At 25.7% G+C, this 26,262-nt stretch overlaps 3 protein-coding genes across 5 annotated transcripts in view; 2 read left to right on the top strand and 1 right to left on the bottom strand.

Moving 5' to 3' along the window:
• Positions 1-70: 70 nt before the first annotated feature.
• LOC136986670 (uncharacterized) lies at positions 71-745 on the top strand. The gene has a single exon (XM_067284248.1). The coding sequence runs from the start codon at positions 71-73 to the stop codon at positions 743-745; it is 675 nt and encodes a 224-aa protein (XP_067140349.1).
• Positions 746-6,208: 5,463 nt separating this feature from the next.
• LOC136986649 (potassium channel subfamily K member 18-like) lies at positions 6,209-13,414 on the top strand. The gene is made up of 2 exons (XM_067284232.1): positions 6,209-7,069; positions 12,373-13,414. The coding sequence occupies exons 1-2, from the start codon at positions 6,667-6,669 to the stop codon at positions 13,275-13,277; spliced, it is 1,308 nt and encodes a 435-aa protein (XP_067140333.1). The 5' UTR covers positions 6,209-6,666; the 3' UTR covers positions 13,278-13,414.
• Positions 13,415-21,605: 8,191 nt separating this feature from the next.
• Positions 21,606-26,262, bottom strand: part of LOC136986713 (uncharacterized) — a 15,416-nt gene continuing 10,759 nt past the window's right edge. For all 3 annotated transcript variants that reach the window (XM_067284298.1, XM_067284299.1, XM_067284300.1), the window contains exons 5-8: positions 26,095-26,200; positions 22,308-22,412; positions 22,001-22,203; positions 21,606-21,901 (exon numbers count right to left, since the gene is read on the bottom strand). In XM_067284298.1, the coding sequence (XP_067140399.1) occupies positions 21,719-21,901; positions 22,001-22,203; positions 22,308-22,412; positions 26,095-26,200 (597 nt within the window). In that variant the 3' untranslated portion in view covers positions 21,606-21,718. The remainder of the gene's footprint in view (positions 21,902-22,000; positions 22,204-22,307; positions 22,413-26,094; positions 26,201-26,262) is intronic.

Genomic DNA, 26,262 nt, shown 5'->3' with positions numbered 1-26,262 from the left:
AGTGCCAAACCAGTTGTTCTTGACTTTAATAAAATTAAGATTGAATACAGCAAATTTTGAGTTGAGTAGGATGTTTAGTGTATCTGAAGAAACAGTACGAAACGTTTTCATTACTTGGATCAATTTCATGTATTTACAATGGCAAGAGTTGGATATATGGAGTGAAAGATCTCTTGTTGATACATACATGCCTAGAGATTTTAAAATGAAATTTCCAAATACTAGAGTTATCATTGATTCTCTAGAATGCAAAATAAGCAAACCAAAAAATCCTGTTGCACAGCAGGCTACATGGTCATCATATAAAAATGACAACACATTAAAAGCAGTTGTAGGTTGCACACCAGGTGGTCTAGTAAGTTTTGTTTCAGAAGCCTATGGTGGTTCTGCAAGTGATCGACAGATTGCAGAAAGGTCTTCACTGTGTAAAATAACAGAGGCAAAAGACTGTGTAATGGCTGATAGAGGTTTTAACATTCAGGACTTGCTAATTACTAAAGATGTTGTGGTAAATACACCCACTTTTATGAGAGGAAAAGCACAGCTGAGCAGCAGTTTGTTATCTCGAGACAGAAAAATATCTAGTAAAAGAATACATATTGAACGTATTATAGGAATGGCTCGTACATATAAGATTTTGAGGCAACACATGCATCCGACAGTAACCAAACTTGGCAGTGAAATTATATTTATATGTTTTATGTTATGCAATTTTAGACCATGCATTGTTGGCAGAGATGCTTAATTTGTTTCACTGTTAGTCTAGCTCTATTAATTCTGTATATAATGTTTTTTTCATTCTAGACCCTAGCCTAATTTAAGTTTTCCATTTATAGTATTTTTAAATTTTTGTCTGCTTATAAATTCTAAGATTAAGAATGTATACTAGCATACACAGTAAGGTCTTCATTATGGAACTTCAATTCAAAGTAATATAGTGGTTTTAAAATTTGTACTATAGTTGAATAAATGTTTGTAAATTTGTAAGCAAATAAAAAATTTTAATCTTTAAAACAAAATCTCTTTTTATTATTTAAAAAATTTACCATCTAGAAAAATTTTACATAAACTCAAATTGTAAAATAAAAATAACAATTAGCTCAATTATTTTATAAACTTAATGTTTATAGAACATCTTTTTTAAAAGAGCTGGCTTAAAATGCTCATGGAAAAACATAATTAGTGTTTCAGTCATGTCTGCAATAAATTTATCATCTCTTGGAATGATAAAAACTTTGAAGTCACTTTTTGTGTAAATAAACAGGTGAGCAACTTGTCTATTTGTCACTGCTAATTGACCTTGGATTTGATAAAAATAATCATGATTCCGTTTTAAAGTAATTTTGTCATCAGTACATTCCAAATATGGTACATTTTGCACATTCACAGGAAGTTTAAAACTGGAGTAAGGACATTTAACTTCTAATATTTTATCATCATCCACAAGCCCATCTGGACTTGCAGCTAAGAATGGGTATTTTGGATGAAGAAACATGCCACATTCTTTCACAGGAGTATTTTCAAAAGAAGAATATGCTTCAATTGCTTCTTTTTCATACCTTAAGCCATGAGAAATTGCCTTACTTTTTATTGGCCTACTTGACAGTAACGAGTCACACAATTTTAGTCTGTCTGCTGATTTTAATTTACAAACTTTTCCAAAGTTTGAAGATGTCAAACGCAACAAATGTTCCTTCTTCCAAACTGCACTTTTTCGTTGTAATCGGGTCTCTTTTTCCAAATGTTCTATGTACTCCCTACTTGCTTCAGTTACATGTAAAGCTTTTAAAAACATTTCGGACATTGTGCTTTTGCAATAATCATGATCTGACTCTAAAGCCCTCATGTTTGCTGGTTGCCTTAATTGTAATATCGGTATTGCACAACCACTTTGCATGTTCATTGCCAAATTAATAACAAAGTTTGTATAATCAGAGATTGAACTGCCAGATGGTCTGGGGTCAAATTTCATGTCTTCCAATCGTTTCCTTTTCATTCCTCTCTTCTTAAATAAATGAAATGGAAGCTCACTAGCCTTAATTGGGGAACCTTTATGTTGGCGGGTAGGCTGATGGAATGTTTGCAGAACCTGAGTGCATGTTTTGTGACACTTATAATTGCCTGTTCTTCCGTATTCTTCTATTGCCAATAGTGTTACACATACATGTTTGCAATATGCTTTAGGCCCTTTACCTGCTGTACATTCACATATTGCATTTTCTATATCCCCATCATCTGTAATTACTAAATCTGTATAATATGTGTTCCCCTTGGTTAATTCAGATTTTACATTACCTTTAAAATATGAAAATTTTTTTTCTTTTGTTCCTCTTATTGTTAATAAGAATTCATTAAAATACATCTGCACAGCAGACAGTGGCATTCTTTGATCTGACATCTCCATGTAGGCATCAATTGTCTCTATAGTCAAAACTGGTATTTGTAAACTTGGAGAGAGATCCTTATATTCAGATGAATCAGGAAGTTTGAGTTCAGGAGAGCTATCACAGGATATAGAAAAATTATGAGTTTCCTGATTCCTCTCATATGCCAGTAACCTGAAAATTATTGTAAACAAGTTTAATAACTAGTTAACATATGATCACCAATATTTTATTTAGTTTTTTCTGTCTCATTGACAGGAAAGGCAAAAATTATTATTATATATTATATTCTTACCTTAATATATTACATATAATATAAAAATAAACAGTATAAGGTAACTGAACAGTATTGACAAGCACCTAAATATGGCATATATATATAGTGTATGCCAGATTTAGTAAAAGAAAATGGGCAAAAATTCACTTGTACAAAAAGTTTATTGGTGAAGAAATTAGTCTTATTGCATTAAATTATTGAAACAAGTAAGAAGACTTGTGACCAATAAAAAAGACATTTTGATTATATTTATTTTAATTACTCCAAAAATTGTTTTCTCTTGGTAAAAGATTCAGATATATATCTCTTATATTGTCTTAGAACTTCATAGAAAGTAGTTTTGTTTGTGTTGATTGTTGTTCTAAATTACAGTGATAACCTATTGGTACAGTTAACATTTCAGATACTGGTATAAATTGGTTATAATATATCAGGTTCAGTACATGACCATATTCCAAGAGGAAAAAACTTCATTTTAAAGTTTTGACCTTATGTTTTGGTTAGGCAAATGTGAAAAGAATCAATGACAACTTTACTGATCTTTAAATGTTTTTATCGACGAAAAATGTGCATTTTGTGAAATCTTATCCTTAAAACTTTCATCTACTGGTAAGTTACCTTATCATGTAATAGTTATAAGGACTTGAAATTATAAATGTAATAATTAACGATAAAAATATAGATGTAGATTATTTTAACTTACCTTTCTATTAAATCGGCTTTTCTACCAGCTAACTTGGCATTGTACTTTTTTAATTCTTCCTTTAATTGTACCGTTGTTAACCTTCCTAAAAAATATTTTCGTTCTTCCTTTATTATAAAGTAAGCTATCCTTCGAACGGAACAGCTTGTTTACAACCGTATCGATATGCGCGACACCTATGTCACGTGATCACTTTTTTCCCCTATTACAAAGATTTAAAATTACGAATATTGAAATAACTTATAAAATGTATTTATCAGTCTATAATTATTATCCAGGTGAAGTCTGATACATTATCTAAGGTAATATTTATTTTCTATCTTTAATTTTAGTTTTTGCGTTTTTTCTTTAATAGATTTTTGGGACGATAACCGATGTTTATTTGAAACACGGTCACTAGAATCGTAACGAACGACGTTCGGGAGAAATTGAAAAGCGCCCCAAAGCGGCAAAAATCGTCATTTCAAGTCACGTGCTCCATTTGGAAAGTTTCCAAAATGTTTAAAGGTTCAAATGTTGTTATTTCTGATTTTAAATGAGATTTACTTCGTGTATCAATAGTTTTTCTTTCCACGAAAAATTCGCTGAATTACAACGAATTTAAAAAGTTGATAGAAAATGTTAAGGAACGTTTCGGAAAAACTTTTACGATAAGATCGCTTTGTGAAAATTATAGCTCTTGTCGAAATAAATCGTTCCCCAAAAAATCTTCTTACGCAGCAAATACAGCTAATACTATATAAAGTTAACTGCATTAAAAATAACAACAATTAAAATATTTTAATCACGCTTCTACCTTGTTTATTATAACAAAGTTAATCACACGTAAATCTAAATCACTCCGAAGTTTTCTTAATTTATAAAACGCTATTAAATACATCGTTAGTTTCTAGCAAATATGGAAATTTATTCTATCAAATAATGCCTTTTTAGATACTTTTTTAAATCGACTTCAATCATTTTCGCCTTACCTGACTTGCTAAAAAAAAGGAAAACATTAATATGTATACACGCAATTCAGTATAACCCGTTAAGCAAACGAATTTCATTAATAAGTTGTATTTTAAAATGTACTTTATGAATTTGGAAATTTATCTCGAGTAGAATTTTATCTAATTAACTATAATATATTGATTTAATTAAATTATGTTAGTATTATCCAACAGTATAGAATTAATATTAGCATATAATATTAAAAATGATTTTGGATAGTTATATTTTATAATTATAAATTTAAATATATTCTGCCTCGAAAGACAGTAAAATCAATAAAATAAATCACTATAAACTTGTAAATTTATCTAATGTATTTTTAAATCTATGACCCAATTTATATACCATTTAATTAAAATAAATAGAAACAGCTTAAAATGCGTTAAATAAATAAATAACAGCACTTTATATACGGAATAAACAGAAACGATATTGCAATTTCGATGTAAAAATGGGAAATTTATGCATTTAAAAAATAACATTTAAGTACAGTACACTAAGCACAGTACATTACATTGAATACATGATACTTACATTTAACCGAGAGATACGATTGCTTCATTTAATAATTAAATTTTAATTTAACATTAATTAAAATTTGTAAAGTATGAAAATTGTATATAATTTATTTATTTTCTAGAGACAAACAATACGTTTTAAATAATTCAAATTAAACAAATAAACCGTTGTAAATAATTATCATCTTTTTAACAAACTGATATAGAAGATATTCATTTGTTTTGATAACATTAAATATTCCATGAGTTAATTTGAATGCCGCGTTTTATTATTATTATTATTATATTTATCAAGAATGAAAAATTAAAAATAAAAATCTTGTAAAATAATTAAACAAATTAACAAATTTCTGTATTATATTTCATCGGAAAAACTAAATTTTTATAACTGATTTTGATACATGAACATATAAATGTCCAATAAAACATTTTTAGTAGAAAAGTAGTTTAATTCATTTATATATTTATGTCTAAGACCTAATTCTTATATTTCATCCATTTATTTTAATTTGGAAGCATTTTCCGCTTTTATTTAAAAAAACTTTTCATTTTTTTTTTCATATTTTTCTATAAATTGTTTTTAACAAAAATATTGGCAAACTGAATATCGCTGCTTACATAAGATGTTATTTTCTCCAATATTTAAAAAAGTCTCACTAATTTTTGTCCCGATAATTTAATTTTCTCAATAACAGAGTTTTCAAATGATCGATTAACTATAGGATAAAGACAAATTCTTAATTACAATTTAGACCAATGTATTTATTTTTTTTAAATATAATTAAAATGTAAGTTAACGAATATTTAACAAAATTGTTTCAAGAACTGATTTTTTCAGTTTTCTTTCTTGTATTTCCAGGAATAGCAATAAAAACATAGGAAAACAATATTTAATTATCATAATTATTTAATGTATTTAATACCAAAAGTATGTTTTAGTTATAGTAAAAATTAATGAAAAATAAAATTATAATTATATTGCTGGTTAGTAATATTTTATTAAATTATTTAAAAATTAACTTAATTAAAAATTTAAATATAATTTTATTACAGATAAAATAAACAGAAGAAACGCAATAATCATTGTAAAAACATAGCAAATAAAAAATTATATTAGTTTTAAAATGATAAAATTAAAATATATATATATAGCCTATTCTTAGATTAAATAGTTAAGTTTAATTATTATTTAATAAAAATTTTATGGTTAAAAATATAATTATTATATAGTCTTTTAATGATTAAAAACTAACATTTATTATATATATATATATATATATATATATATTATATATGTACACGTATTTTTTTAGCGATAAGAAACGTTTAAATGAGAAATATTTTTTGGAAAAAATAAAAATATATTATTTTTAAAATGTTAATTTTCCATTTTTTTGTTATAACTGAGATCTTGATTAATGTTACCCATTGTACAAACGTTTATAAGATTTTTATTACTGTAACATTAAATGAAATATTTTCAGCAACTATAGATCATGTCTCATACATTTTTTAAACCGTTAAAGTAGAGAAAAAAAATTGCAGACGGCCAGGTAAAGTTATTTATAAATACAAATCTCCAGTAAGCATGCGTCGAGAGAAGTGAAGGAGGATGTCAGACTTCATTACTCCAAACAGGAGTGTGGAGAAGAACACGTGGTCAGAATGAGTAACTTTACTCAAAAGTTTTTGTTCCAAGAAAAGAATAACTGAGAATTTATAACTATTTATTTAAACGATCTAAGTTTATTTACTATTTAGCATAATGATTTTTAAAGATAAAAAATCACTATGAGGACTACATCTACCAGGTGCGACAAGTGTCTAAGGTACCTCCGTATTGGTCTTACCCTGCTGTTCTCTCATATTGGCCTCTGCGCTTTAGTTGTGGGCTATACGATTATGGGAGCCTTTACGTTCGAAGCGCTCGAGGCCAAACACGAAAAGATGAAAAGAATAGAAATCATTCAAGAAAGAAAGAAAATAGTCGAATCTCTTTGGGACATTACTACTTCTTTCCCCCTTTTACAGGATACGAATTGGACCTATCATGCCCACATGAAAATCAGAGAATTCGAACTAAAAGTAGTAAAAGCAGTTAGAAAAGAAGGTTTTGATGGCCAAGAAAATCATAGTCTTCAATGGTCTTTTTCTGGGGCTCTTCTCTATTCCGTAATTGTCATAACAACGATAGGTAAGTATAAAGACAAAAAATATCTTTTATCGTAAATATTTATTAATAATTATTAATTTATATCAAAAATAAGTGTAACTGATTAAGAAAATATTTTTAAGTACTTTATTATGGGAAATTTTACGTCCTTTTAACAAAATTTTATTACATAAATATTACGTCAATTGATATATAAATAAATATCCGTTGACATAATATATATATAAAATAATATAAATATATTAAAATTAGTCAATTTCGAGAGAACGTTTTCTGTATTACCTAACCTTGATAAATATTAATTTTTATTTTTTTAAAATTAATGTAAGAGGAATATCAAAATTCACATAAGAAAAAAGTTGTTTGATTACTTTAGACGCTTAGCAACTGAAGTGTTTTCTTTAGGATATCACAGTTTATAAGGAAAACAACTTCTTAATTGTTTGTTTAAAGATAAATGCACTTAATAAGTTCAAGAACATGTTTTAAAATAAAACAGCACAACTGACTTCAAACATTGGCTTGGCACAGCCATTATAGGAACAGTGATTGATCTATAATGGCAATTATGGCAACATCGAGAAAGGAAATGGAAGACACACGCTTTTATTATCATAAGTGATTCGAAAAGTGAAGAAAAGTTAAATTGATAAGGAGACCAGATGGCAAAGTTTGATAAAAAACAGAACATATTATTTTTAATTAAGATAAACGATTTCTTAAAATAAATACATAAATAAATTTAAGAGAAGTTAACGACTAAAATTTACATAAAGTAATAAAGAAAACTAAATGGTTGACTTTAACGTTATAAATTTAAAATCACGATCACGATTAATTGAAAACTTAATAATAAGCGACGTAACAGGTCATCTTATTGGTTAATTTAAAATTTGACCACGATTTCATTTTAATTCCGACCACTTTGAATTTTGTAAATTAAACTCTCCGTCGGTATGAATCGGTGCGGAATTTTTTAAACACCAGAAGAATGAACCGAACAACATATTTACGACGCTTTTTTAATTTCAAGTAATTTATAACGACGTTAAAAAATCATCGATTGACTTCAATATCCAAAATATATATTAGCTAGTTTAAAATCGTTATCTAAATGACTCGCAAAATTGTCCAATCAGAAACTACGATAAAAACGCCGTTTCTCTCGTTGATAGAATTTTATAGTAAACGATAACTTTAAAACAACAACAAACAGTTCTGAAGAACCTCCCATTTTTACGGCAATTCTAAACCGACGATTACTCGACGTCAAACATTTAAAGTTTATTTTCATCATTGAAATTTTTCATAAAAATAGCCTTCGGGTAATTTATATTTAGCACATTTTTATATTTCCAAAGTTAAAATATCACTAAAGAAAATTCCCTTTATCCATCATCATCGCTTTTTATTTCCGAAATATTGCGGAAGTTCGCTAACAATATCCATTACAGAACGTCAATCAGGACACGCCCATACGCCTTACGTCCAATTAGCTAATGGCTCGTGTGACGCTCTTCTATTAAAGAATGGTATCCTAGCAACAAACGCTAGTTGATAGATTGCCTTATATATCGCGATTGGTCCAACTACAAGCTTTTACCCGATTGGTTAATTTTAAATAATTAATTTTTTTTAAATATTTTCTTTTGTTTTCGGACCAAATATACGTATTAGCACCATTGTTTATAAAAGTGAAAGTGGAAAACTATTAAAAACTTCAATTTAACAGTGAGCGTGCAGTAGTAGTAGTATATAACTTAAAACGTGGTTTAATTGGCTAGTTACTTAAAACATCCCTCTTAAATGTTATGTAAACATGGCCGACAAGGAAATCCTTTCATGGATGCCCCATGAGAGTTCTTACAAGTTTTTTTTAAGAGTAACTTCACAATTTTATTTATAAATTATACGCTTTTATAGCACTTTGAAGATGAATTTAAGGAATAAAAATATAAATGAAAAGAAAAACCACTTTTCTTTTATTTATATTTCTAATATTTAACAAACATTGGTGAATTTATTCCCGCATAAAATTTAAAATAGCAATAAATAGATTTTTATATACTCTTATTATTAAGTTTTAACAAATCATTAAAATATATATATACATATATTTTATTATACAAATGAGGTTAATGACTTCCGATTATAGTTTTTTTTCTAATAATATGCACCGTCAGGCGCAAAGTTCGTGTAATTCAAGGTCACAATTAATCAAGTCTATTGTTTTCATTCACCTGTATTTAATAACTTCATTGCAACTTTTCCAAACGAGAATTTTCAAGAGGCGGATCGAAATATCTTACAGTGGATTCCTAATAACGTTCGTAATGAAACTATTTCTTCATTTTTCAGACTATATTTAGTACATAATTTTTACGTGAGTTATTAAAAAGTTTTGAAGAGAACAGAATAGATTCATCTTGCATTTACTAATGCAATTATTCAGTCTCTTTAAATATAATTTCTTTCTCTTTTTCAAATGAAACTATCGATTTCTTTCCGAAGTATAAAAATAAGATTTTAATGAAGATGAAATTTGTGTTGGACTAAAAACAGTTTTTAAGATTATTAAAATTATTTTTATTTAATAATCCGAATCGTTTGAAGATCAAAGATCATTTTTTCCCTTTCTCTTCTCCAATTATAAAAATTATTCAAAATTTAAATTCAAGGAAAAGTGTTAGAATAAATAATAAACATTTCTCATACTTGCTTGCTTTTCTAAGGGGATGGAATTTTCCTGTTACGATCTTAGAGATAGCACTTGGTGCAATTAATATAAATTTTTCCGCAATGATTTTTCAATTATTTTTTAAAGTTTTTTTTTAATTTTTATTCTTAAGCAGGTATCATTTTGTAATGATTTATGAAGGAGAAATATTATTACACATTGTTGTAAATAATTTTTGTTAAATTTCTATTTTTAATTAACTTATTAAAAACAATGCTTTTATCATAGTTGACATCCAGAAATATTTATATCAAATATTAATATGAAGAAATATTGAAATTGTATTAGATTTTTTTCTTTTCTTTAATAAAACTCAAAGGAGAAATTACTCAGATGATAATTTCTAATTTACAAATACATTACCGTGAAATTTATTACGTCTACTTTCCTATTTTCGCTTTTATTTAAAAAAGAAATTAATTATTATTTCTATAAATTACGGAATTTGAAACTGATTTTTTTTCTTTATTTTCTAGGATGATAAGTGTCAAAGTAAAATTTCAAAATTCTTTAAAAAGTTATTAGATTTTGTAAAATCGAGGCTTTACTCTCTCGGTATTTCTTTTACGAATTCAAAGTTGTTTCTTAAACTTTTAAATATAGCAGTAACGTCTCAGAACGATGAATAATTCATTTTATATTTGATAGAGGAAGAACTTATTCCTCAATATGTAAGGCATTAAATAAATGGAATTTGCTTCTGTATCTAAATCATCACCTCTTTTTAAACTTAGTTCCGGGTGAATAAAAACATCTTATTTCTAACCGAACTTCCAGTTAGGCAGGAAAGAAGTTTCCGATCAACCGTATCATCTTCACTAGTTAGCGAACCGCAAAGATGTTATGCATTTTCTTCCGTTGAGAGTTTCTTTAGCTAGTCACTACTATCCTAATGATTCGATTATTCGGATGTTAAACTTATTTCTGTAAGTAATTTATTACTTATTTCGTTAACTTAATCTAAATGAAAAAAAGTATTAAACCTTCTCTGTAGTTATAGGCCTACATTAGCAAAATTAGCTATCAAAACAAGAAATGTTAATGTGTCAAATAATATAAACTTAGACAAATTTTTAAAATTATACTTTCCGTTACGAGTTTATTTTTTATTTAATTCAGTGAAGAGGTTTGAAATCTTAGAATATTTCAAAGTTAATTTTTTGGTTTTTCCTTAATATTTGACATAAATCAAAAATAAAAATTAACAAACACAATCCTTCAGATCTACTTAAAATTTCTAGATTAATATATAAATATGAAATAAATAAAAACAATTAAAATTCAGATTTATGAGTTACAAAAACAATTTTTTCCTTGCATCTCATATGACAGAATAGATAATTTTTACAATTAAAATTAAATAAGAGTAAATTACGTTAAATTTAATTCCGTATATTTTAATATATTTAATAACAGATTTGTTCTAATTTTTTAAATACATTTTTTATATTTTTAGGTTTATATTTTAGTAAGTCCAAATAATTTATTAGTAGTCATAACCATTGCATATCAAAAGGGATTTTAGGGTATGACGAAAACAAAGTCACGCTTGGTTCAGTTTGCAATTTGAGAGCAATAGACCGATAACTTCTTGTTTGTTTTATTCAAAGAAAGTTTTGAAAATAGTTGACCTTTCTTCCTGCCTTCCTTATTAGAGGGATTCTTTGAAAATAACGTCATGTTCGAACTAGATTTACCGAATAGCGCAAGTGCTCAAACAAAATTATTGTAATTAATGAGAGAATTTTCCCATCGCCGATTCCTCTTTAAATAGGTTAATTTTTCGCGATTTTACACATTGAAGTCATTTATCATCTTCGAATAATTAAACGCCAATCACTCTTAAAACGATTAACTAGTGCATAATTTTAGAATCTGATCGAAAGTACAACATTGAAATGTTTGCGGAAATGATTTTTTAAATGGTTTCTGCTAATTTTTTCGATTGACAAAATATGAATTTCTCTACCATCAATACATTGAATAACTACAAACATAACTACAACAAACAGCTAAATATAACTGTTTTATTCAAAGTTTTTTTTAGGATTTCCAATTCAATGAAGGTAAAAATCAATCATTTACAAATTTTAAAAACAACAAGTCATAAATATATTTAAAAATAGCAGAAAACGTATTCAAAATGCCTAACAGTTAATTAAAACGAGATAATTTGTTACTAAAAATATTTTATTTTCTAAGCAAATTCCAAATTACTAGATATTATCTTTGGATAAGATCCACAAACTCCTACTAATTTGTAATTTCTATTTTTAGGCTTTCCAGACATTTTGGTAGTATGGGACCTCCATTTAAACATAATAATAATAAATGATAAGATGGGCAAAACATTCAAATCAAGATTTTTTTAATGAGCAATAAAGTAAACTTTTTTCTGTGTTTAGTAATGATAATAAAACGTTCTCTCTAAATTTCCAATTTGAATTTTATATATAAGTTAAGAAATTTTAAATCAAGATGAAGTTCATTTAATGTTTGTATAAGTAAGAAATTATTTCACTGATTTAACTTTATTGTTAATATTATTATATTAGACTTTACATTTAAAGTATTCCTCTTCCTCTAGGATATGGTAACATTGCTCCTAAAACTTCGAGTGGTAAAGTTGTAACAATACTTTATGCTATTATTGGAATACCATTACTTCTGTTATGTCTCTCTAACATTGGAGATGTTATGGCTCATTCATTCAAATTTATTTATTGGAAAGTATGCTGTTATTTGTGTGTGAAACCGAAGAAAAGACGCAAAACCCGATCTACTTATCGGCAGGCTCGTTACACTCCGGCTAATGAAGGTACTGTGGAATTAAGAAAGACTACGCCAGACACACCCAAAGCAGATGATATTAGTTCTAGCAGCTATTACACTGCACCAAGTACAAATTCTTCTTCAAATCCCAACAGCCCAATAAATAAAACACATTTTGACTATTCCGATGCTTGTAAGCTAGCAGTTATAACCAATAAATATGTTATTCAAGGAGAGGAGATTTTACATCATGCTAATTATAACATTCCTGCAGAAGTAAAAGACAGCAAATGCTGGAACCAAGCAATCATTCCTGATAGCGTTGTGAATGTCGACTTTGATGAAAATTCTACTGATGATTCTGAGCAAGAGGAGATTACAGTTCCTATTTTATTGTGCTTGGCTTTAGTAATAGGTTATATTTGTGGTGGCGCAGTTTTATTCAGTTGGTGGGAAGACTGGGGTTTTCTAGATAGTTCTTATTTCTGTTTTGTGACTCTGACAACCATTGGATTTGGAGATCTGGTGCCAGGTACTGCAGTTGTTGGAGATGACACCCAATTAGCTCTGGGATTATGTTCCTTATATTTAATGTTTGGAATGGCACTTTTAGCCATGTCTTTTAATTTGGTACAGGAAGAAGTAACCAAATCAGTAAGATGCATTGGAAAAAGAATTGGAATCTTATCAGATGACGATGACGACGATGACGAAAATTAAAGGTTTCTTTTTTAAAAAACAAAAAAATAATTCTAATAGTTGTACATAATAACTTTTGTTTTTTAAGTTATCTTTAAACAAAAGAGTATAAAGCAAAACATTACTTAGGAATAGCAGAATTTACAAATAAATAATTTACAATAATTATAAAATTTTTCATTTAAAAAATAATAAAATATTATTTAAAAATGTTTTGTATATATATATATTATATGTTTCTTTAAAATATTAATATTGTATGAATAAAAATAAATAAATAAATACAAAAATGTAGCTAAATAGATTTTGTGCAAAAAATGAAAAAAAAAATTAATTATTAATAGAGAATTTAATAAAATTAGTAAAACTTAATGTCTGCTTATAAATATTTTATAGAAAAGTCTGAAGAACTGTAAAAATATACAGTTGAAAATTAAATCAGTCAATATTTGATTTTATTAGAAATATATAATAAAATTATCTAGCTAACAAGTATCAACGTTTAAAAAATTTCACTCATTCAAATATTTATTGTTTTTAATTTATTAGATAACATATTGATAAATATGTAAATTTTAAATACATTTTAATTTTTTAATTAAATTCTTGACAATTTAAAAAATACATTAAAAATAAAATCTTTAAAAGAAATTTTTTTATAACAACTTTTAATTCAAATAACAACTACTCCAATTAAAATCATTAAATCAACAATTATTTCAAACATAATTAACATTACTTATTACATTTTCAATTATAAAATAAAGTATTTAAAATATAATAAAAATTAACCATTTGTCACAAATGATAATTTACAATGATAATTTCTTTTACGTTTATTACATCATAAATTTTCTTAGATTAATAGTATACAGAGAAAATGCATTTGTACTTACAGCTGAAAAATTGCTTATCTCATATAAAAAATGAAAAATGGCAGTGATAATGTTTTACATTTATCATTATTTAGAGTAATATTACAAATTTTAAAAATAGTTTAATGATTAATATTTATCATATAGAATTAGAATCTATTACAAATTCAATTCCATAAAAAGCTTTAAAAATTTTTATTATATATAAAATTAAATTCCATATATATTTTTACATAGCATATGAGTTTTTATTTTTATGATCATAATATATTATTGTATTTTATATTTTATTCCAAATTGTACAGTATAATAATTATATTATATTGAATATAACATTACTATATTCAGTGTAATATAAAGATCTAGATATAAATTTAACTGGAAAAAATTCTATTTTACAAATCAATTTGTAGAATTTATATGCTAGAATAAAATATGTTGTATCCTTAAATTTTATTATAAAAAATTAATAAATCATTAAATAAAATAGTTTTAATAGATTTAGATTTCTAAGACAAACTCCAAGATCTATTGTATCAGAATATTCAAGATATCATTAGTACTAAAATTAGAAAGCTGATTAAAACAAAAATGAAAAATTTAATAAAGGCAAATTTTTCTCTTCTCTTAACTAAAGCATAATTAAATTATATACAGTATATTATCATTCCATTAATTTTGTATTATTCATGAATATTGTTTTCTTTTTTTTATTTTAACAAATATACAAATATTACAAAAAAAAGTCATATTTCTTTTTAAATATTTGATCAAAAAAATATTAACTGTAATCTATTAAACAAAAATTTGTTTATTTAATATCTAAAATTTGCTAAATATAATTTAGTGATTGTTTTACCTAGCAATACTTTCTATATAAGACTATATTTTCTAAAGTAACATTTGGTCTATTCTCACTACTGACTGGAAGAAAGTCTTTCTGTGAAACCCTATAACTTTTTATTCCTATCTTATAAAAAGTTATTTAAGTAAAAAACAATTTATTAGTTTTTAAATGCTTGTTGTTTACTCTCACATCAAGCTAATATTACTTTTGAATATCTTCAACTGAATAGATACATCTTTAAATCTGAATCATATTAAAATTATTTTTCAGTTAGATTGTTTTAAAAGTACAAATGACTGAATTTCAAAACCTATAGTTTAACTTAAACATTCATAAAAAAAATTTCATTTTATTGTGATTTGATAATTTATGTATAGTATGTTAATGTTCCAGATATAATATTTAATTTGTAATTTTTAAATTTTCACATAATGTACATGTAATAATTATTTATATATGTATAAATATATTATATTATTTTCATTCTTAAATAATCTATTTTTGTAAAATGTAATTAATTACAATAATAACAGTAATAGAATAATAGTAGTAATAGTAATACAGTATAAATGTTTGTTCATATGTAATTCGAAATATAGTTAGTGTGTGATTTAATAACTTATCTAAAATAATTGTTAGTAAATTACGAAGAAAACTATCTAGATAATAACGTTTAAAATATTCCTTTTGCTCTTTTATGATTAATGAAAAGATGCAAACTAGGAAGAATGACTAAATTCATGAAACCTTGATTACATAAATTTCTATGGGAAATGCCATTTTATTTGGAAGTTCATAAAAAGAGTTTAAATGAATGTTTGAAAGAATAACTTTATGTAATAAATAGGTTTATCTTTTTCATTTCAATTTCTCTAAAATATATTATTCAATGATTTAAAATACAATAATTACCATTACTTTTTATATATGTGTATAGAACAAAACTAAAAGTATTAGTTGATATGCATGCTAAACTCCAAACTTGTATTTTTATTGAAGTTATGGAAAAACATAATTTATAAAATTGTAATTTATAATAAATAAAATTTTTCTGATAACATCTGTATAATTTGAAGAAATAGATATTATTAGTTTTTATAATTTTATATATTTAAATGTACATAATTTTTTCCTGATTTCAAAGATAATTGTTTTACTTAGAATCTGATTAGCTTAACTCAAAAAATAAATTAAGTAAGGACTAACATAAAAATTCAAAGTTTTAATTTTTTACATTTATAATTTAATATTAAGAAGAAAATAGATATTTTATTAAAAAACAGTTTCTGATTATATATTATGATACTGTACAGTACTTATTGGTTGAGTTATAACTAATATTGTATTCAACAAAGCCATCTGCAAATTTTTTCACTTTTAACTAAACATTGGAAACAATAAAAATAATGGTGATGAGATAAGAAATGTATTCTTTTATTATATTTATAAATTTTAAATTAATTAGGAAATTAAAATAAATAAATGATTTTTGAGTTTAAACAAGTATTATCGGAATACATTTTTTGAATGATAATGTTTTTAGTATTACCTTGATACCTTGGATAATTGACAGCTTTAAAAATATTAATTGTTGTAATATTTTTACTTATTTCATCTAAATGTTTATACCAAAATTAACAAAGAATCACATCTTAGATATATGAATATATTTAACTGATAAAAAATATTTTTAAATTACTATTATTACTATATATTTAACTAATTAAATACAGTGTAATAAAAAAGCATTCAGTATTTATATGGTAGATTGTATACATCATACTTACTGAGTAAAAAAACCTTAATAAACATAGGTTGAAAACTCAATTATTTCTGAAATAAATAATCAACAAAGACTTGGAAATTTTGAGAGAGTATGCAACTCTGTAAGATGATGAGGTCACGTGTGCATGGAAATGGAAGGATTATGTGGACACCTATAAATATTGAGGTAAGGATTTGGCAACATTATCCTTTCTTTTTCATGTTGCATGCACGGCATAGAGTCAATAAGTCAATAAGATTTTTTCAGTAAGGTGTGTACTGTCTACCATGTAAATGCTTAATACTATGCTTTTTTTTAACATCCTCTATATATATTTACATACATATGTACATTTCTGAATTAAATACAATATAATATAAAATCTAATAAATTTCTAATGATTTGCAATTTTTTATTAAAAGGCAATTATATGATTAAGTAATTAGTTTGTAATTACAATAAGTGCCATTCATTGTGGAGAGTTGTTACCAGATCAGAATTAATGTCTCAAAATGTACAGTATAAATAAAATAACATTACAAAGTTTTGCTTATTTTAATTAGAAAACTTGCAATTATTATTATGTCATTAGTGATAAGTATGAATTTACTTTGGTGATCTTCATTATTATTTAATTAAGATGCAATACTTTACCTCTTACTTGTTAGCATAATTAAAGAAGTATATAAAAAATACAAAGATTTGTCTCAAGGATAAACTAGAATTTTATTTTATTTTAACTATTTTATAATGCCATGATAAGTTGCCAAAAACGAGTCAATGTAATGCTGCTACACAGTCAAAAACTTCACATCCAGTTTTGTGCAAGATTTGGAAAAATAGTGTAAATATTGAAGTATCAACAGGAAAAGATGAGAATATGATTCATAAGAGAAATCAAACCAGAAAAATTTGTGAATTTGAGTTAGCTTTGAAGCTTTGGTGTAGGATGTTCATGAAAAATTGCATTTGTTAATGGACCACTAACATGTCATAAAGCAGAATTTATAGGGAAAAAGATTTTATTGAAACCAATGGGTGGTTAAACTGGTAGAGAAAACATGAGAACATTGTGTACAAATGCACTCATGGCTAATAGAAAAGTTTTGATTCTGTGTCAGCTGAATTGTGAATAAAGATAGAATGACCAAAAATTATTGCTGAATATTTACCAAGGAATATCTGCAATGTAAGCTATTAGTGTAAGTTTCATCTGCAGTCACAAATGAGGTAACAAAGGTCTTATCACGTTGAATAAACTTTCATTTTGTTACAAGACACCTTTTGGTGTGAACATGTCAGCCTGGTCATTAACAGATTTTTTTTCAAATCAAGTGCCTTTTTACCATGTCCTCTAGTGCACACTGCTCAGGTTCTTTCTTATATTAGCACTTTATTTTCATGCAATACCTTATCATCCTTATATGTTCAAACGTTAAAAGCACTGAATGAATGTATTTCAGTTTTGTTGTGCTAATTTGCATGGTCAAAAACAAAGATTTCTAATGACTAAAAAACAGTAAAACTCTTACAGTGTAAGGGTATGAATATTGTTCAATATAAATGCCTGGATCTTAATGGACATTTTTAACAACTGGTTAGTTAAATGGGATATAAACTTAAAACAAAGATTAACTGTTATGAAATCAAGTTGAAAATTGTTTTAAAAATAGGCATGAAGACATCTGAAAATGAAGTTGTGTCTGTTGAAGAGGAGATCATAAATAACATTCCAGAAGTTATGTCAAAACAGTTTAAACTTATTGGCAATTTACAACAAAATTCCAGTGTCTGCTATGATGACATATGCCAAATTGTAACTGAAGAAGGCTCTATAGTTCATTAATGAGCAATCTTTTTTTGATCACAAGTGAACTTTGTAGGCTTCCAGCAGGCTGCATGTACTTTTTCTTATGGAAACATTTCTTTCCTGCTGAATACCAACATACTCCATAACTGCCAGTACACTAGGTACTAAAATACTGTATGCTAATAATATGCAAGCTAGCAATGTATAGTTTATTTTCATCTTTTTACTGGTCAAGTTTAGTTTGAATGTTCTTCACAAATATCAACTTAATTTGGGTGCATAACAGCACAAGATAAAAAACAGAAAAATAAAATTATGTTGCCAAAGCCCACAGATTGCTCTTTGACCACTCTAGATCCTTCAACAAATGTTCAAATGTAGAAAGCTTTGTATTATGGTTTACAGCTTCAAAAATATTATGAATCAGATATTTTATTGACAAAATATTGCCAAAAACAAAAAAGCTGGATAAACTGCTCAAATAATAATTATTATAATTAAAAATTTTTAAGTTAATTATAATTCATTTTTAAATTTTTAACAAATTTTTAAACATCTTTTTAAATTATCTGATTCAATGAAACTAGAATTTCCACTAATTGTGATCTAATTACTTTCATCATAAAATGTAATCACTCGTTATTGTCATCAGTATAGTCTAGTCCCAAAGTGATTACAATAAGCAACACCTATTGTGTAAATTTAATATTTCATTTCAAAAAATTGGTCCCAAATTACTTATAAAAAAAACTCTTGAAAGAGTTCAACTTATACAAATATTTTTAAAGTTATAATCTGATATTCAATATTTGAGAATAACTATCTAAAATACTGAATTTTAAATATACCATAGTAAAAACTAAAGAGAAAAACTTTTGAATGATCTAGTAATAATATACTAAAAATTTATTATCTAAACCAAATAGCATATAATTATAAAATGGCAAATGTAATAATATAGAACATAGTTTTTCAAAACAATTATATTACAATTTAAAACAATTATTCTGAATGAGTGAACTATAATTAATACTAGAAGAAAAAATTCATATAAGCAAGCTATCATGAATAATTTACTATTGTAAAAAAAAGAAATTTAATAACTATCAATATAATAGTAGATTATAAATAAAATAAAATTTTAGTTCTAATTTCTTCACCAAGACTCATTAATCTCAAACTTTATAAATTAATTAATTAATTTGATTTCTAAAACAAGTTTATTTTACATATATATTTACATATTTATAAAAAAAATTCCTGATAACTAAACTATTAAATTTAAACAGAAATTTTGAAATTTCCAATTACAAAACTAAAGAATTCTTCTAGGAGTTTTCCATAAAATTCAGAATTTTTATATTAAAAATATTTAAGTTATCTAAACAAAGTTTCTTAAAATCATATTTAAAATAAAATAAATAATAGAAAAGCTGCCTTTGTCATAAAAATTGTAATTTTAACTGAAAATGTTATGATTTATTACAATTATTGGAGAAATAGAAGTTCTTTCCAATTAGAAATAACAATATTTTAATGTTTTTAAGTTTTCTGATTCTTTATACTGTTTTCATTTCACTTAAATTTCATTATTATGAATTCTTTCCTTCTCTTAAGTTTTTTCTTTCTCAGAAACCATTAAATTATACTATTATGAATTTTTTATTTCTACAAAAATAATTATTATTATTATTATTATAACGTAATATATCTTACATATTATTCACAAAATAATGCGTTACTTATTTAATTGTAACAACAATTGTTACAAATAAACATTATTCTTATCTATTAACATGAAAATATGTTATTTTATTATGTTATAGTTTTATTTAATGAATTACTCAAAACAATAAATTAAAACCCATATTTAATTTTTAAATCTTAACAAATACATTTGAAATTTTCCTAATACATACTAATAGAATTTATACAAACTTTATAGAAATTTATTCTATTCGTATCAGGTATTGGCACTATGCTTTGTACTTCGTGACTTAACTATATAATTTAGTAAACCTCTGAATTGTTTTTTCTAATTGTTTTAAGATATTAAAACACAATAAATAGTAATACCTTGAAAAGAATTATTATTAATAAAACATTTAACATTAATCCTTATTAAATATGGACTATTTCATATTTCAGCAAAAAAGAATTCTATTTGCTATGAAATTAATATGTTTTTAAAAATCATGAGATACCAGTGTAATAAACAAGAAAAATTATTAAGGCTGCACATAGAGAATTTCATTAGCATTTCAATATAGGACGGCATGATCGTGTTCCATCAGCATAGGGGCGGATCTACATAGGGACTAATAGGGCTTAAACCCTGGTTCCCCCAGTATCAAGGATGCACAAAAATTGAATTATCATCATAAATTTTTAATACTTTTTCATTAACAATGAGCACTTATTGTATAGTAAAAAATAGTTAATATTATATTAACAAATTTTTACTACACGATAATTAATATAATAATAACAATAATAATAATAATGATAATTTATAGTATTATTTGTATTAACAAAAAATGGGGCCCCATTGGACTTCAATAAGCCCTAGGCCCCGAGAAACCTCGACCAAACCACCTCTACGCGCTCAGGTTAATTTCACCTATGTCATGTGATTAAACCATGAGCACTGCTGTTTTTTTTTTTTTTCTGGAGATAGTTACCTTTGTTCTGCGACATAATAAAAGTGGAGTTTCAAGAACAACCTCCAACATTAAATTTTGTCAGCGTTTAGGTAAAACACCTATGGAGAGTTTAAAATTGCTAAGAAAGGTGTATGGTGATTCTACCATGGCAAAGTCGAAATGTTGGAGGTTGTTCTTGAAACTCCACTTTTATTATGTCGCAGAACAAAGGTAACTATCTCCGGAAAAAAACAGCAGCACTCGCGGTTTAATCAAATGACATGGGTGAAATTAACCTGAACACGTAGAGGTGGTTTGGTAAAATCCATTTCATACGCTGTAACTTCAAATACATGCTTTTGTTGTCATAGATTACTGCAGTCCCCAAACTTTTGGATCGTACCATGTAAATTAAAACTATGTATGTGATTTTATAATTTCATTATTGAGATTTAAAATACATTTAATCTATAATTTACTACTTAGTAAATTATTTAAATCACTATTCTTAAAAGTAAATATACTATTCATTCTTGCTTTTTTGTTTCCAAATTATATTATATACATTTTGATAATGAGTTTTTGCAAATGATAACACAGGAGTTATAGCAATAGATGCTTCATTCTTTTGTATTTCTAGGAAACATTTCATTACAAATTGATTCATATGACTTACATCATCTAAATGAGACTGGAAATCATTGATCTGTATACATAGAAATATCATATATAAGATTCAAATTAAAAAAATGTTTTTTTATTTAAATAAAAATAAAATAAAGTTGTTAAAATAATTTTTACTTACATCCATCCAACGACATTCTGCAATTTCGTTGGTGCATTTTTTGATGCAGCCACCTATAGGTTTCATATGACAAACAAAATAGATATCACTGCATTCAAAAATATGTTTGTGATGATGACGAAATAACACCAATTCAACAAATTCTGTTTCTATTCCTGTTTCTTCTAATACTTCTCGTTTTGCAGTATCTGCAATATCTTCACCTAAATTTGTTAATTATGAATCACAAAATATTAGTAATTTTAATTTACTTATAAAATTTTTATAAATATGTAAAAAATTAAAGTAATTTCTTCAAAATAAACACCTGGATTAGCATATCCACCAGGAAATTTCCAATGAGCTTTAGCTCCATATTTTTCTTGAATTACTAAAACTTCATTCTTCTCATTGACAACTAAGCCTCCAACTCTTAAAAATTTAAATAAAACAAAGAATAATTTAACATATATATAATCATCATACATTTATGATATTCATATATATTGTTTAATATTATAAATATAGACACACTAGCTGAAGTACCCAGCTTCTCTCAGGAAAATAATATATTAAGTAAAGGTAATCATAAAAATGCTTATATGGAAAAAATTTGTGCTTATAATAAACTTTTAACATAATAGTTCCAACCAAACACAATTTTATACTGGAAGAAATTCTGGGACTCACTCACAATCTGACACAAGTGAAAATGGAAATGGTAACATGTTTAGTACTATCTACAGCACATTTTGTTGAAATAATGGATTAACCAATTTTTACTGCTTTTGTCTATTAATGACCAAATTAGCATATTGAATTTGAATTTCATGGCTCACTTCACATTCACCAGCCTCTGGGCCAAAACTTCCTATTCATGTGAAAGACCTTGAAGGTATGAACTATTTACTTTTGTAAATGATATTGTAATTTTATCAAAACTTATAAAATCAAATTTTTGGAAATAGAAAGCAACCTATATCCTTCCCAGGACTATTTTGAATATATGTACAAAGTTTCATAGAATTTGGTTCAGCTGTTCTCACATTACTCAAACAAACATTCTTCATAAAATTTAAATTTATCTTTGTATACTAGTACATTTATCAATTAACAGGATTTATTATATTGGAAAATTATGGATGCAGATATTTAGTCTTACAGTTCAGAAATAATATTTTTTATTTAGTTCACCAAATAATTAATTATAAATCTGTTATACCTGTTAGTATGAAATATAATATATTTAAAATGTATATGAATAAAATAAGACAAAGAACAAGTGAAATAGAAACAAAAAACAAGAGGAGGAAGAAATAATTAAAATGTTTATTTTAAATGACTACCCAAAATGTTTACTAAATAAATGGAATGAAAAATTACGTAATGACAATCAATCAAAATCAATGGACAGAGAGAAAAAATTTGTTAAATTAAGATATGTAGGCCACCAAATTATTTGAAAGAATTAAAAAAGTTGTAAAAAGTAGAATTAATTTAATACCTGAAAAAATAAATTCAACTAAAAAATATTTGTGTTATAGAAAAGAAGAAAATTATGATATAACAGAGGAAAAAGGTGTTGTATATTCATTTAATTGCAATTGTAACCCAAAGAAAACATATATTGGAGAAACAAAAAGAAAATTAAAAATAAGATTAAGTGAGCATATTAGAGCAATAAAAGGAAAATATGCAAATTCAGCAGTGGCTGAACATTGTAATATGGAAGATTGTGAAATTGATTTAAATACTGTTAAAATAAGGAAAAAAGAAGAAAATAATTATAAACATCAGTTATATGAACATATAAATATAATCAGACAAACAGAAAGAATAAATAACAATACCGAAAGGGAAATCCACCAATCCTGGAGAAGCATTATAGAACGGAGAAGGAGGGGAAAGCATAAAAGGAGAGTTTTGGAATGAATTGTAAATATAGATTAAGTAAAAAAGAATAATCAAAAATGTAAGTAGTTAATGTAGAAATTTTAGATGAAATTACAATTATAAATTTAATAAGATTAATTATGATGTATAAAAAATAGGTATACGGTTCGAATTATATGGTTAATGTGGATTACAAGTATATTTGAATCTTTAAAGAAGTTCGGAAATACAGAAACTGTAAGAATTTTATTATTTTATTGTCGGGAAATTAATGTGTTTATTTTAATTTTTAATTATAATTGTAACAAAAAAAACATTTTAATTGTTAATTGTAGAAAGTGCTTTTTGAATGCCTGCCGAGGAGGGACAAACAAGTCCGAAACACAAGCTTAAAGTGTATGTGTTCAGGTGAACTAAATAAAAAATATTATTCCTGAACTGTAAGACTAAATATCTGCACCCATAATTTTCCAATATAATAAGTCCTGTTAATTGATAAATGTACTAGTATACAAAGATAAATTTAAGTTATGATAAAGGACACGAAGGCATAATAATTGAATTCTTCATAAAAGTTGGTTGCCCAATTTCAATATTATAACAGATGTTTAAAATATTTGAAAACTTTGTTAAATTTCACAATAATTTAATATAAATGTTATATATTCTGTAATTTATTCTTATTTGAACTTAATCAATCATAAAATCAAATTATTATCCTTCAATTAATTCTGCATTATCAGATAGTTTAAAAAAAGTGATGATTATAAAATACATAAATTCTGAAAAATTTTCAGTCAAAATATAAAAACAAATATGTATAATTTCATATATACTTGCAGAATGATTGTAAAGTTCAGCAAGCTGAAGTTTATCCACTAATCCATTCTAGTTAGTTAATATTAATTGAATAATAAATAAAATGATTATAGAACAAACTACAATTATGGTAAAGAAAAAATTTATACTTTTGATAACACAATAAACGTCTTCTACTATTAACACTGCAGTGTCACACATAAAGTCACCAACAAAAAACCGGACGCATCATTCTGGTGGTCTGGAGGGGGATGACATTTAGTTCTCAACCTGAAGAAAGCCTTGGTGGAGGCCAAAAACGTTAGTTGGTTCTCTGTCGTATACAACACTGTAAAAGGTTTTTTGTCAGTGACTTTGTGTTTATACTTTTGATATTGAAAATTTTTACGTTTGCAATTTTTAGATAGAACATCATTATTTCACAAAAGAATTAAATTCAATTCATTATTTTCTTCATAAAAGATTAATGCAATGACAAGTATAGATGATATCAAGGCTGTGCACACAGGATTTTGAAGATTTCTCTCTTCCCATTTGAGAAAAATTAAAAAACTTAAATTGAAACAATATATTGTATATAACTTATATTTATTTTGTACCCATTTAGTTTCTCCTTAGTCTACTGTATTGTATTACTCTATACATCTATATTATAAAAATGAATAAACTACATTATGGAAAAATAATGTTTTTTTTTTTAAAAAACTCCCCATTTAAAAATCCTGCATGCAGACCTGGGTGACATCAAATTTTTGTAAATAATACATTCCACTTAATTAATACTTTGTGTATTAATTAGAGAATTTGTATAGTACAAAGTTGTCAGCAACTTTTATGGGAAACAGGTAAATAACATCAATTTACACCTTTATGGTATTTTTAAAATTTTTTAACTTTATATACAGGTAGTCTACAACTGCAACATAGCTTTCTCTCTCTCTCTTTCTGTTCTGGGACATCCTTTGTAAGTCAAACATGAAGAATAATGGCAATAATGGGATATGGTTCTCAAAGTCATACATAAGTCTACGTAATATTGTATATTGTAATAAAATACTGTGCATATGTACTTACTAATACAATACAACAACACTGTTTAGGTTTTAGGTGCATTTCACTTTCACAAAGATTTCAGAAAGAAAGCAAATTATTCAATTTTTTCTTGGCAATCAGAAGAAAATAACATGATTTTTGTTCAACAATAATATACTAATGGATTACAAGAAATACAAAAATTGTTTCCAACTAAATATTATTGATTTTAAGGCTTTTAACACACAATGAAAAAAATTAAATATTGCAAAAGAACTATGGGACAACAACCATTTTAACAACTTTTTATGCACCTATGTGTTATATATTGTGTTAGCATCACAACATCCAATATATTATGAAATACTTATCTATATGAGTATGTGGATATTGAGGCAACAAATTCGGTTCAGAACTTGGTAACCATTTCGTCAACATCAAATACGATGCTTTGGAATGATGAAATTCAAAACCGTGCTGTAAAATTAAAAATAGACTGATTGGTTGGAATCAGAGAATTTTGATACAAGAAAAATTAC

The sequence above is a fragment of the Centruroides vittatus genome, unplaced genomic scaffold (assembly GCF_030686945.1).
Source record: "Centruroides vittatus isolate TY-2023 unplaced genomic scaffold, ASM3068694v2 scaffold_1167, whole genome shotgun sequence".
In the NCBI taxonomy this organism is placed as follows: domain Eukaryota; kingdom Metazoa; phylum Arthropoda; class Arachnida; order Scorpiones; family Buthidae; genus Centruroides; species Centruroides vittatus.
Note: the sequence above shows the minus strand (reverse complement) of the source record. Positions and strands in the feature narration are given on the sequence as shown.

Coding starts and splice junctions, on each gene's coding strand:
- LOC136986670 (XM_067284248.1), top strand. CDS start 71: ATGTTTAGTGTATCTGAAGAAACAGTACGAAACGTTTTCATTACTTGG.
- LOC136986649 (XM_067284232.1), top strand. CDS start 6,667: ATGAGGACTACATCTACCAGGTGCGACAAGTGTCTAAGGTACCTCCGT. Junction 7,070..12,372: donor AATTGTCATAACAACGATAG/GTAAGTATAAAG, acceptor CTCTTCCTCTAG/GATATGGTAACATTGCTCCT.